The 14,586-nt window shown below is 35.4% G+C and overlaps 1 protein-coding gene and 1 pseudogene across 1 annotated transcript; both read right to left on the minus strand.

Moving 5' to 3' along the window:
* Positions 1 to 1,236: 1,236 nt before the first annotated feature.
* Positions 1,237 to 2,687, minus strand: LOC114758592 (uncharacterized acetyltransferase At3g50280-like; annotated as a pseudogene).
* A 10,137-nt stretch (positions 2,688 to 12,824) lies between these two features.
* LOC114758591 (protein ENHANCED PSEUDOMONAS SUSCEPTIBILTY 1-like) lies at positions 12,825 to 14,147 on the minus strand. Its single transcript, XM_028947647.1, has one exon. It carries the CDS (start codon positions 14,145 to 14,147, stop codon positions 12,825 to 12,827), a length of 1,323 nt encoding a protein of 440 aa, XP_028803480.1.
* Positions 14,148 to 14,586: the final 439 nt, after the last annotated feature.

A 14,586-nucleotide genomic window follows, 5' to 3' on the forward strand; every position in this document is an offset into this window, starting at 1 on the left:
ATCAGAAAGTTAAAGTTATTATGCTTAGGAAAAATTCCAATTAATCCCGTTGAAATACCAAAATTTGGATTTAGGCCTAAACTTTTAATAAATTTTCAATCAGTCCAAGAGGTTTAATTAGAGATTTTTTTAGTGTTGTTAAAAAGCTAAAATACCCTTCAATATAGTTTTTAAAAAAGATTGCGAAGTTTAGGATCCTTGATCAACCTCCCCCTTTTTACCAAGAGGCGAAGGTGATGTAGGAGGTTAAGCTTCTTTGCTTTGTTGTATTGACTTGCTGATCTAGCTCTGTATTCAGTTTTTTACTCAAAAAAAAAAATTGAAAGTAGGTAGTATGCCTGATTTCAACTTTGATATTTAAGTTGGATTTAGTTCAAATTTTATTTTGTTTTTAGTTAGAGAATTAGCAAACGTAAACTTTTTATTCCTGTACATAATTTTACCTTGCATATAAAATACTCACAAGCATTTATCATATATATATATATATATATATAAAAATAGATCATTATGCTGTTACATATATATCACAAATTTTTATATTCATTCCAAAAAATAGGCAGAGGAGGAAAAGTTTATAGGAATGGGAAGAGAATCCTCCAGCAACAGCGGCAGCGAAGGCCCCCTTCAGCAACGGCCCGCGGCTCCCGTCGGCAACGACGGTAATGGTAGCCTACGAGATGACGATGGTTTCTCCCGCGACAATGATGACAACCTTCGATCTGATTTTTGTTCTCCTCGTTTTGTATAGATCTGGGTCTTCGAGTTCACCTTCAAACACTCCAACTTTTGCTGCTGGTACAAAAAGTCATTAATTCTGCAAAAATGTGAGCTTCACGATATTGCTGGTCAGATCTCGTTCTTATTAACTAGTGGGTGCAAAATGACAAGGATGCTTTTTGTGATTTGGTTTCATATTTCCAAGAATTGACCTTGTTGATCATCGGTATTCAGGGTGGTGGCCGGTGGTTCCATTGTGGACATATGTGAGGGGTGGCAGCGGTGGGTTGAGGGGCAAGTTTTTTGTTTCAATAACGAAGTTGTTTTTTTTTTTTAAAGAACAAGGGTGCTTTACATAAAAGTTCCATGTGCATGCCAAACATATTTTCAAACCTTAATTCCATATCCATATCCATATCACTATAGCAAAAGGGTCGTAAGAATCTTAAGCCGTTTCCATGAATACTGGAAAATGTACGAGGTTACCAGCTATGGAAAGCATACAGATGCTCGATGTTATAGTCGAGTCCGTGCTACTTCTCTTGTTGTTGATAACTTCGCCGGCAACGATGATTCCATTGCGTGCATGAACTCGATGTCTCTTGCCAAAGCTTCCAGTATTTCGTACGAGGCACACAGCTCAATGTCAAAACTATCTTCTTCTAGTCCAGCATCAGCAGCCAACTTCCACAGCTTTGCATTGGCTGGGCCGCCGCGAACCGCCACCGGCTTTCCCCAACCAAAGTCAATGTCATAAAAGTTGACTCTTGGGGAGCTGCTAGTTCCCATACACTTCCCAATTGTTGCACGTTGTAAACGCATTATTGGATTTCGTATCCAAGCTTCAAAGTCGCTCTTGATCTTTTCTTCTGTGAATGATGAGACTGCCCTGTTCATCTCCGAAGCAAACTTCCCAAAGCCTCTGTCTCCCACTAAGTCCCTTACTTTCATCGTCACGACGGCGAGTTGCACAGTGATTCCGAAATAGTCCTCTGGAATTGGTGGGTGGGAAACTCTGGATCCAGCAGATATGAGGAATCTGTAAGTGACTTCCTCTTCTGGGTCAAGATTCTGATTTCTGATCACAGACCTCCAAACAAGGGCTACAATAGCTTGTAAGGAGGAGATTTTGTTGCTGTTGACACTATCATTGACCTCTGAATTAGCTTTAGCTTTTATCTCAGCAATTTTTTCTCTTTTAAAGTGAAAGATCCTCCTGGAAAATGGAGGTGACGGCTGAATCAATTTATTGGCTCCTCGAGATGATTCTCTATGATTTTTTTGGATGAGATTGCTATGGGGCGGTGAATGTTACCATGAGGAAACCACCGTTCAAATGAAGCGAGCTTTGAATTTGGGGCTATGTGGTTGAGGCCATTTCGAGAGATCTGAGCCCATGCGTTTAAGAAATTCCAGTACGGCTTCACATCAGCAAGACAATGGTTCATGGAACAAGCGATGAAGACGCCATCTGCCAACTCTGTGACTTGAACCGCCACTAATGGAACTCGAACTGCTTCAAAGTTCTTGACATTACTTGATGGGAAAAAGGAGGAGACAATGGGAGGAACATAAGTGGGTTCAACAATGTCAGCAACTGTAGTGTTCTCTGCTCCGGCATTGTTACAAGTAAACAAAACTTACTCCGGCATTGTTACAAGTGATGAAGACGGAGGACAGTCAAGGTTGCCGCCATGGGAGACAACAAGAAAACGGCCGGCGAGCGGCAGAAAGAAGTCGAGGGTGGAAGAAAGCGAGTCCTTTAACTGCTGGATTACTGTTTCTCCAAGTATTGAAGACGATGATGATGAGGCGGGTTTGCGAAAGAGAAGTCCCTTTTGAGCATACTCAAGTAGTAGAAATTGAAGATCCCATGGATTCAGATCGATCTGTTGAGGTGAGTCGCCATGATTAAGGCCGCTTCGTGCTCTGATCGTAGTTGTGGAGATTGTTCGGACGGCCGCCATGGGACGCGTGGTGCGTGTAGGGTTTATCTTCAGTTGCTTAAACTCATCGCTGGCCTCCCGTGGATTTACAGCAGCCGAGCTCCTAGATGAGGCTGGTAGAACGGGCAAACCCTAGGTTGCGGGTTGGCCCCGTCACGAGTTGCGGGCTATACGGGTCGGGTTTAAAATGTTTGTTTTATGACAAGTTGGTATTCTGCCAACCTTAACCTACCAAGGTCGATTGGTGGGTCCTACTAGATTTTTTTAAAGTTTTTCCTTATAAATAATCAAAATTAAAAAAATAAAAAATAATCTAAATTATTCCAAGCATTCGTTTAAAATTACAACACATTAAAATACAAATTTACGATTGTCCAAAGTCCAAAGTCTAAAATCCAAACATGATAAAAACACAAGTTCAAATATAAATTTTTCTAATAAAATCAACATGCAACAATGAATAACTATCTCGATCTAATTATATTTAATGGTGATGACATTTGAAGCTGGAGCATTGTTTGAAACTAGCTCAATATTGATTTTGATAGTAATAGTTAGTAGGACTTCAGCTTTCTTACCTTTCCAGAATTCCAGTCCACCTCCTCCTAATATTTTAATATATATATATATATAAAATTAGTTGCAGCGGCCTCAGATTGTAGCAGTGCGGGCTCATATTTTTCAGTGCTTCGCCCCGAAGGAGCGCCCCCCAATTGCCTAGTGCCACGGTTCGATCAATACAATCGAGCAGGGGAGCCATAATTAATAATAGCGTAATTTAGAATAGAAGGAATACAGTATTATATTGCTTCGTCAGAGAATGGAAAAGAGAGCCTGCTACCTTTTCTGTGTTCAGTCAATCTACGCAGAGTGAATCGGTCCCTAAGGAACCCCCGAAAGGGTTGCCGTCCGATGCGTACACGAAAGTGATGAAGTTGCTTTGACTACAGAACCAAGCGTAAACTTCTTTCGTAAAGCACTGTTCAAGCGGAAGAAGGTGAGGAATCAGGCGGCGAAGAATCAGAAAGACTGGCCAAAGGCTAATCCTAACCTGTCATTTTTACAGGCTGCGGTTGCGACCCGTGGATTTTTAGCTCCTACCTTCTTGACCATTAAGGGTATGTTTGGATTGGCGACGGGCAAAACTGACTTCTAGCTCAACTGACTTTTGTAACTGAAGTTAGAATAAAAGTCAGTTAGCGTATGTTTGGATAGATGTTTTTAAAAAATCAGTTAAAAAAGTTAAAAATTGTTTGGATGATTAATAAAAAAGTTAGTTTAGTTGTAAAATAACTGAAAATAACATAGACTTTATTGAATAGTAGTGTTTGAAATTTTATATTTTTAATGTGATAATAATTTAAAAAATACGTAAAATTATTATGATAAAATATAAATAGTTTATTTGTGAAATTATAAAATAAAAATATTTGTTACAAAGAAAAATTTGAAAACACATTGTAGATAATTAATTAAATATACATAATGGATAAACATGAATATAAATTAAAATTCATTTGGTCTGAATAAAAGTTCATTATACTAATGAAGGAGATGAGGCAGAGGGGAAAATGTGAGGGTAAATCTAGAATGCTCATTTTTAATAATCACAGTTTGAAACTGTAGTTTGAAAAGTTTCCAACTGAGATTGAAAGCCAGAAGCTGGTTGAAAAAGTTAGCCCAACCAAACAATAGTTTTTGTCCAACTCAGTTTGTAACCTCACTTTCACATATTCCAAGACACTTTTACAGTTTCTAAATGTAATCCAAACATGCCCTAATTCTTCCTGTGGCTTTTTTGGTATCCCATGGAATGCCCGCCCCATAATGGGATCCGCCCTTCCAAAGTTGTAATGATGGTTGGGGGCGCTGGTAAAAAAAACAATTGATGGTTGGGGGCATCATGATCTGTCTATTGCGTCATGATTGGTTGCAAATCCACCTTCTTTCTTCTTTCTTTGATCTTCTTGGAATCTCCACTCCACTTTTACAATAAAAAATATGAATGGTTTATACAAAAAAACAACTATTAGAATGATATGGATTAAAACATTAGTTAAAAATAATTAGAGTTAATATAATTTTTGATTCTTTAAGTTTGTCCTCATTTTGATTTTGATTCTTCAAATTTCAAACCATATGAATCTGTTTCGTATTTGATTTTACTACTTTAAATTTGCATGGTATTATCCGTTTGGTCTATGTTTCCTTTTTTTTTTTTGTTAAAGTATAGATATCCTTCTATTGGAGATAACTCTATTCGAGGTATTGTTGGGTATTAAATGTGGGTACCTCTTCTAGTAGGATTCAAATCTTAGTTCGTGAGGGACTAACCTCTTCTGCTAGACTTAACTCCCATTAATGTCGATGTTTCTTTTGATCGCTTCATTTGGGTCATGTCTGTACCTGTTTGTTAGTAGGAACTGGGCTTTGGCGTCTTATCATGTTTTCTTGTTCTTGTATGAAACAATTTTACTACTACCCCTTGTTCTTAATAATTAATATAAGAGTTCATTGACTAGTTAATTCAGTTGGAAAAGAGTCAGTTCATAACTCATAAGATCATGAGTTTGATTCCTATTGCTGATGTAAGAATCTTGTTAGCAGGCGATCTGTAAGTACCTTTGTAGGCATTTTATGGGTCTGAAGACATGTCCTGACCCTAATGAGATATCAAGACCCAACTCATCTAAACTTTGTTTCTAGAAACCAGTTTCAGTACTTATTGTAGTGATGAACACCATGATACTCATCGTTGCAGTGAAATATAAACCGTTCAAATACAGTTTTAATGTTCTAGATTTAAAATTTTCAACTAATAATTTTTAAATAAAAATTTATTTTTAAAAAACTTATAGTTAAAAGATTACATTTAATTTGGATTATGTACCTATTAAAATTTTTTTAAAAAAATATTAAATTTGAATGATTGAAATTTAATAAGTATCATGGTGCTTATCATTGTAATGATGAGCCCTGAAATTGGTTTCTTATTTTTACCCAAAATTTTTTTCATTTTATCAATATTTATATGCTTGATTAAGTCTTTGTATATTTTATTCTTTTAAATTATATAAAATTTTATTAAATTTTAAACAATATACAAAAAATCTCCTTAACCTTTAAAAATTAATAGTAAACCTTTCAAAACTTTCAAGTCTATGCGGATAACACTTCACCATCAATTATATACCTCTTAAATTTTATTTTTATGTGCATATAGCCTACTCAAAGTTTGAGTTATATGCACATAATCCCAATAAGCTTTAAGCTGCGTGTGCAAAGAAATGAATAAAACTAATCGTAGGAGAGTTATCCGTATAAATGTGAGAGTTTATGAGTGTTCATTCTGAAGCTTCAAAGATTATGGAGGTTATTTGTACATAACATAAAGTTTATGGAACTTATGTATAATTTAAACTATTTTTTAATGCTTTCTTTTAGTATTAAATATAAGGACCCAGTTTACTTTTTCTCTGATATACACCTAGTTTAGAAATTGATATACTATCTTATGTTACGCCGAGTATTTTAGAGAGTTTATATTACATTTTTTATAATTAATTAATTAATCTTTCTTTTTTAACATATTGAAATTAATTAAATAGAGTATTATAATAAAATGACATGCATAAAAATCCGTTATATTTATGATGCCAAAAAAATGCGTCCTATTTAATGTTGGAACTGGTATGCAAAAAATATAATGATCATCTTTACAAATTGCAAGTGGAGCTCATATTAAATCATATGTAAATGTATGAACCCACTGTAGCCTCTATTACATTTTGAAATTTATTTAAAACTAAACTACAAAAAAAAATCCTATAAAATTTTGGAAAAATGACACAAAAATAACACTTAAACTTAGAAATCCTAAAATGATCACTTGAATTTGGAAAATTCCAATTTAGGTATAAGTGACCAATTTGGGATTTTTAAATTTGCTGAAATGACCATATTAGGCTTTATTTTATTTTCTGTTTTTTAAAAAACCAAATGCCCCACTGGCTTGCTAGTCGCCGAAGCTCCCTAAAGGTAGATGTTAACAAGTCATGTAACAATATTAACAACTCTCATAAAGTTAGATGTTTTTAATATTAGCTGCTTATGATAGTTGTACAACAAAATTTTTTCACTTATTAGGCAGCCATTATGGTTATGCGAGTTGTTAATATCATTACATAACTTGTTAACTGCATTACTAAAATTGTAAAAATGACATTTTTGAATTTTTTAGAAAATCTATTGTTAAATACTATACCGAACTTGTTAATAGAGTTACGGAACTTGTTAACGGCATTATTAAAGTTGGCAACATACTACTTTTTGAACTTTCTCAAAAACCTGTTGTTAACTGCTATACTAAATTTGTTAATAGCGTTACAAAACTTGTTAACCGTTTTACTGAAATTGTAAAAATTTTCCAAAACAGTGGTTACTAAAGTTGTAAAAATACTATTTTTTTGAATTTTCTAGAAAACTTGTTGTTAAATACTATACCAAACTTGTTAATAGAGTTACGAAACTTGTTAATGGCATTACTGAAGTTGTGAACATGTTACTTTTTGAATTTTCTGAAAAACCTGTTGTTAATAGTGCTACAAATCTTGTTAACCATTTTACTGAAATTGTAAAAATTTTCAAAAAAAATTGTTGTTGACCGCTGGCGGCACCGAAGCTCCAGCGACCGGCTGGCCAGTGGGGGCATATGGTTTTTTAAAAAATAATAAATAAATAAAGGACAATATGATCATTTCAGTAAATTGACAAGTCCCAAATTGGTCACTTATGCCTAAATTGAGATTTTACAAATTCAAGTGACTATTTTAGAATTTTCAAGTTTAAGTGTTATTTTTCCTAAAATTTTGGCTATATACAAATAACACTTTAACCTTTATAATTTAATAATAATAACTCTCCGAATTTTTTTAAATTTGTGCAAATAACCCTCAATCATTAATTATTCTCTTGAGAGAGGTGATCACATAGTGCCCGACCAAATCCTTGATTCGGATTAGTCGATTGCCTGAATACTTAGTAATAAGATTTAAAAAAGGTGCCGAATGATCAAAGATAAAAAGAATTAATTATCTAGTCCCTTAAATTTACTTTTTTTTTTTTATGCATATAATCTTCTACAATTTTGAATTATATATAGCAAATAGCCCACTAAACTCTACGTTATGTGTGGATAAATAATGAACAAAATTAATCATAGGAGAGTTATTTGTATAACTGTAAAAGCTGGGAGATAATCATGAAAAATTTTCAAATGTTAAGGATGTTATCTATAATTAATTAATTAATTAATGGTGGAAGGAATAATTGTAGTAATAGTAGTAGTAATAATAATAGTAAAAGATATGATATCACTCTTGAATCTGAAGAGGCACTCATGAGACCCAAGATGTTTTTTTCCCCCAGAAACTGTGGAAGCAATTATAACAAGACATTTACTTAAAAGAAATTATAAAAGAATTTTGAGTAAAATATTCTAATTTTCCTTCTATTTTACTTAAATAATCTTCACGATTTCTTAATAATTAAAATTAATAACTATTGATACTAATATCATTATTAAAATTTATTCAAATCTATAATAATTGAGAGAAAAAATATGACCAATTATAACGTAATAATCTAAACTGGTTGATCATCCGCACCGGTCCACCTCCGGTTGTGTGAAAGACAAATTTATCCCTAAAAAATATAAATGCGACGTCACAACCTCCATCTGAACTTTCCGATAGCCTTCCTGAGCTTTGACGACTTCCATTGTTGTATTCTTCACTTTGACTGGATGTCCAGATCCATTAGATATTCCTATGTGTTCTTCTGTTCAGCTTCGTTTACTGTTTGTATAACAGCTTTTTTTGCTTCAAATGCACCAAGTTCGACGACAAGGGTTCTTCTCCTTCAGCTCAAAAAAAAAAAAAAAAAAGACAAGGGTTCTTCTCCAACACATGAATTGTTTGGATTTGAAAATTGCTCTAAAACAGAGGTGAACGGAAAGGGATGACGAACAGGACGCAAATTCGAATTTATTTAACAAATTCGAATTTTGTTAACCTTGCAGAGTAAATTCGAATTTCATCAATAAATTCAAATTCCAACCTTACATTGTGGTGTTGATATGAACTGACACAATCCCTGGGAGTCATGAGGAAGTAGTTGCAACATGGGTTTTTGAATTTGAAAGGGGGAGTTGGTGCAATACGCTACTCCTCTTGTGTAATTATAAGACAAAGAAAAAAAATATTTTTTTCAGTCCTATTTATAAATCACTATATTAAATTTTTAATATGAATGTATTATTTCATCCTCTATTTGTTTAAAGGTGTATATGTTAAATATTAGTAAAATTATAAAGTTGTTATATTTTAAACAAGAATTAATACAATTTAAGGTTTTTTTTTAATACATCGGAATAAAAACACTATTGAACTATGACTGATTGAGCTGTACAGAACTCAACAGCTTCTTTGCTCAAAACTTGGAGTCCCATTGGGCTATTCATTGCCTTCTTAGCTAGGGCGTCCGCCAAAAAGTTGTGCTCTCTACTGATAGTTTGGATTACTACTTTCATATCCCTCGTTAGCATAGCCTTAATCTCGCGAATGACTACCTCATCAACATGCAGGTTGTTAGTTTCTGCTAAGATAAGCCTGGTAGCTTCTGTTGAATCACATCGAATAATCACGTCTCGTTTGCCCAGGTCCTAGGCGCGCTTCAATCCCATTAAACATCCCCAGAGTTCTGCTGTGAGATGGTCGCCCTTATCTAGTCTGAGAAGAAATCCTTCAAGAACTTCGCCGTTCTGTTGCTTTGCCACACCACCACAAGCCACCAACCCGTTACAGTTTAAGAAGGCAACGTCAATCTCTACTACAAGGGTGTTGGCTAAGTTTCCAGTGTCTGATCTTGTCACATGTTGCAAACCCATATTCATTCTCGTACCCTGTAGTTTCACTATAGACGACCTCATACAGTCTCTAATTGCTTTAGCTTTTTTGAGGATCGTGTCATACTTAGTGGGTATATCTAAGTGCATGAACTCCTTCCTAGCTCTCCATAGAAGCCAACAAAGTATTATGAACAATTCCTTCCACCCTGGTTCAGCAAGCCCAACCAGTCCCTTCATGTTAAACTGGCACCAACTCGAGAAGTTGCAAGGGAAGAATAAATTTGGCATGTGCGGCTTAATAATTCCTTCTCAGAACTGATGTATCTCAGGACAGTCTCTAAACACATGAGCTTCATCTTCCTGACATTGTTTGCATCTATCACATAGCCCGCTCTGGTGGATGCCTTGGTTAAATTTCCTTTGGTTGGTGAGAACTCGTTCATGCATCATAATCCAAGCAAAGGATTTGCACCTCTGTGGAATTTTAAGTTTCCAAATCCTATTCCAACTGATAGTAGCATCTTCAAGCTGAGGGTTAAGGGCCATATACGCTGACTTAGTTGTGAAATTCCCACTCTTCTCCCACTTCCAGCTAACACTGTCAGCTCCATAGTCGTCTGTGAACTGCTGGATCCCCTCCTTGGTGTACCTCCAGTTATTTTTAATGCCTCTCTACGTGTTTGATCCTGGCCTTTATTTTATCTATGATGAAGTGGTAAGTCTCATTCTTGACTCTATCATGATGAAGTGGAACACCCAGGTATTTGCCAAGATCAGTAGTCTGGGAGAATCCCAGTTCTTCACACAGTTGGAGGCTCTAGTATGATTAACATTACAAGAGAAAAACACCTTGGTCTTTCCCTGATTTACTTTTTGTCTCGAGGCTTGACAGAAACGATTTAGGCATTCCTTTATAACTGCCACCTGCTCTAAGCTAGCCTCTGCAAAAATTAACAAATTATCAGCAAAAAACAAATGAGAAATTAGAGGACCCAACTTACCTAGCTTGATAGGCTTCCATCTCCCTGGGTTAATTTCTTGCTGGATGATGTGAGCTAGTTTTTCCATACAGATCAAAAATAGATACGGAGAGAGGGGGTCTCCCTACCGGAGCCCTCTAGAAGGGTTACAACTCTCAGCTTTGTCACCCTCCCAGAGGATTTGCATGGACGGAGAAGAGATGCAGGCTTGGATGACTTGCTTGATCTTATCGGGCACTTCAAGTTCATTAAGACAATCTATGACAAAACTCCACTTGATTCTGTCATAGGCTTTTTCCAAGTCAAGCTTGATGGCCATGAAACCTTTCTTTCCCCTCATATTGCACATGGAATGAATTACCTCCTGAGCAACAATGATATTATCTGAACTAGTACGGCCAAGAACAAAGCTGTATTGATTTGGTGAGATTATGCTTGAAAGGCAGTTTTTTAACCTGTTCACCACAACTTTATGTGCAATATGTCAAAAATACCTTATGGGGGTGTTTGGATGAAAACTAAACCATGGTTTCAGAAGTAATTTTACGGTCTACGAGGTAAATATGTGGAAGAGTTTATCTCGATTTGTGAAAAAGTGCTTCTGAAAAGCATTTTTTAGAGTATCCAAACACCCCTTATAAATAGGATGAGAAGAGTATATGTGAGAGAGGTTTTCGGAATAAACTCATTGAGGTTGGATTGGCAAGATTTCGGATGCATTATTGTTCAATATTATTTAGTTGTTTATGTAGTCTTGTTATTGCTAATGATTGTCATGAGATAGGGCCATCAATTTTGAAATAAAATAGATTTGATTCAGTATGTTAACTTAACAAAACGCAATTTTATAATATTTTTTAATGAACATATATAATAACTTTTATATTCATATTGAATATTTATATTTATTAATTAAATTATAATGTACTTTTATTCATCTTTTGAATTATTGTATTGATTATTAAAATTTTAAATTCAAATGAATTTAATCAATAAATACTCATTAAGGGCAATATGATCATTTGCATGTTTTTGCTACCTAACTTGTTATCATTTTCATCCAACCAAACCAGTCATGATTGTGGCTCCACTTTCAAATATTCTTTCCCTTCACTTAGCATGATTAGCTGAGAGGTAAAACTTGAAACATGCAAACTAAGTTAACTATAGAAATCTACATCAGAACATGACAATTAGTCACAATAAAATTATTCATGGAAAAATTATGAGCTTGTTTGGTTTCTTGTTTTGAAAACAATTTTAAAAAAAAAAAACAAAAAAACTTGTTTGGTAATTTGTTTTTAGTTGATTGTTTTAAAAAATAAAAAAAAACAATAATCTGTTTTTAAAAACTAAAAAACCAAAACAACTTTTACATGTTTTCTTGTTTTTGTTTGTGTTTTTTATTTTTTGTTTTGAAAAATTAGAAAAATCTTTTTCTCTTCTTCTCTACTACTTACTACTTATCACTACCAATAATAACTACCACCTGGTAAAATGTAATTTTTTATATATTTTTTTTCAAATGTGATTTTTTTAACATTATTTTCCAAACAAATTTTTTTTTTTTGTTTTTTGTTTCCAAAACTTGTTCTTAAAAACAATTTTATAAGATGGAAAACAAAGAACAAAAACAAACAGGCCCTATGTTGCTAATTAAATTCTGCTACTAAATTTAGTTGTCAAATTAATCAAGGACAGAGAAATTTCGTTCCTAAATTTTATTAGTAATTTGTTGATTTTTATAGTGTTATGCAAAAAGGTGAAGGCTTAGAAACTCAAACGTGACCAGGCCAAGTATTTAAAATGACACGCTCAAATGATATATATCACTGTTTTTATATAGATGTTCATATATAAACCTATTTCCTCATCACTTAAGTTGGGTCAAATTGTATTAATTAAGGGTAAACTATATCTAAGGTTGTGTTGGAATTCTATGCGCTAAAATGACTGAAAAAATTGCATTTAGTCTTCTAAGCAGTGAATTCACCTATTTGAGATATGTGATATTATATTATTATAATTCATTTTTGTAGGTAACATTTGGAGGAAAAGGCCCCTCCACAAAGAATTGTAATTCTTATGAAAGAATTAGGTCACTTAGAGGGATAGTTTTAAGATTATCTTATTATAAAAGACCAACTATGGAAAACACACTGATGCTCCCATGTCACAGTCGAGACCGTGCTACTTTACTCTTCGTTAGTAACTCCGCCGGCGACGATGATTCCACTGCGCGCATGAACTCGGCGTCTTTTGCCAAAGCTTCTAGTAATGGGAAGCACATAGTTCAACGTCAAAGCTACCTTCTTCTGCTCCGGCATCAACCGTCAGCTTCCAATGCTTTGCATTCGCTGAGCCGCCGCGAACCGCCACCGGCCTTCCCCAGCCGAAGTCAATGTCATAAAAATTAGTTCTCGGGGAGCTGGCAGTTATCATAAACTTCCCAATTGTACCACCTGGCGGTGTACGTATTGTTGGATTTCGTACCCAAGCTTCAAAGTCGCTCTTGATCTTTTCTTCTGTGCATGAGGAGATTGCCTTGTTCATCTGCCAAGCAAACTTCCCAAGGCCCCCATCTCCCACTAGCTCCCTTACTTTCATCGTCGCTTTATTGAATTGCACTGTGATTCCGAAATAGTTATCTAGGATTGGTGGGTGGGAAACTCTGGATCTAGCAGATATGAGGAATCTGTAAGTGACTTCCTCTTCAGTGTTAAGATTCTGATTTTTGATCACAGACCTCCAAACATGGCCAAGAACAGCTTGCAAGGACGAGATTTTGTTGCTGATAGCACCATCCTCTATCTCTGAATTAGCTTTTGCCTTGAGTTCAGCAATTTTTTCCCTTTTGAAGTGAAAGATCCTCCTTGAAAATGGAGGTGATTGAATCGAATCTGTTGACTCCTTAAGATGATGCTGCAATATTTTCCTGAATGGGATTGCTATGGGACGCTCAATATTACCATGAGGAAACCACCGTTCAAATGAAGCGAGCTTCGAATTTGGGGCTCTCTGCTTTAGACGATTTCGAGAGATCTGAGCCCATGCGTTTAAGAAATTCCAGTATGGCTTCACATCAGCAAGACAATGATTCATGGAACAAGCGATGAAGATGCCATCCACAAGCTCTGTGACTTGAACGGCCACTAATGGGACCCTAGTTGCTTCAAAGTTCTTGATATTACGTGGTGGGAAGAAGGAGGAGACAATCCGGGGAACATAAGTGGGTTCGAGGATGTCGGCAATTGTAGTGTTGTCTGCTATGCCATGAACAAAGCTTACTCCGGCGTTGTTACAAGTGATGAAGACAGAGGATGTGCCATCCTCGCGGCCGTGGGGGACAACAAGAAGACGACCGGCGAGTGGCAGGAATAAGTCGAGGGTGGAAGAAAGCGAGTCCCTCAGGTGTTGGATCATTGTTTCTCTGGGTATTGAAGATGATGAGGAGGTGGATCTGTGAAAGAGAAGTCCCTTTTGAGCATACCCGAGAACTAGATATTGAAGATCCCATGGATTCAGATCGATTTGTCGGGTTGAGTCGCCATGATTAAGGCAGCTTCGTGCCCTGATCGTTGTTATGGAGATCATTCAGACGGCTTCCATGGGATAGTGTGTGTATGGAACTGTGATGTTTATCTCCGATTGCTTTAATTCACTGGCATTAATAGACTTCTCTTTTTTTGGACTGGAAGCCACTGACAGGCTCTAAGAGAACGCCAGATTGTCATCACTTGATCCGTGCCAGTCAATCCAAACCGTTCATTTCATCTCACTCGTTCGTTGTCAAGTACGAGGACTACATGATGAAATTTTAGAAATCCTTCATTTTATTAGACCCGACTTATGAGGTGTTTGTCATCACGTAAAAATACTTTTGAGAAGTAATTTTTTATAAATTGAGATAAATTTTTTTATATATTTACTTCGCATACTGTAAAATTACTTTTGAAACTATGGTTTGGTTTTCATTCAAATATCCCCTTAAAATGATAAGGTCAGGCCAATTTGTGGACTTGAAAAATAGAAT

Source organism: Neltuma alba, unplaced genomic scaffold (assembly GCF_004799145.2).
Source record: "Neltuma alba isolate B1F8T4 unplaced genomic scaffold, ASM479914v2 tig00010739_pilon, whole genome shotgun sequence".
NCBI classification, from domain to species: domain Eukaryota; kingdom Viridiplantae; phylum Streptophyta; class Magnoliopsida; order Fabales; family Fabaceae; genus Neltuma; species Neltuma alba.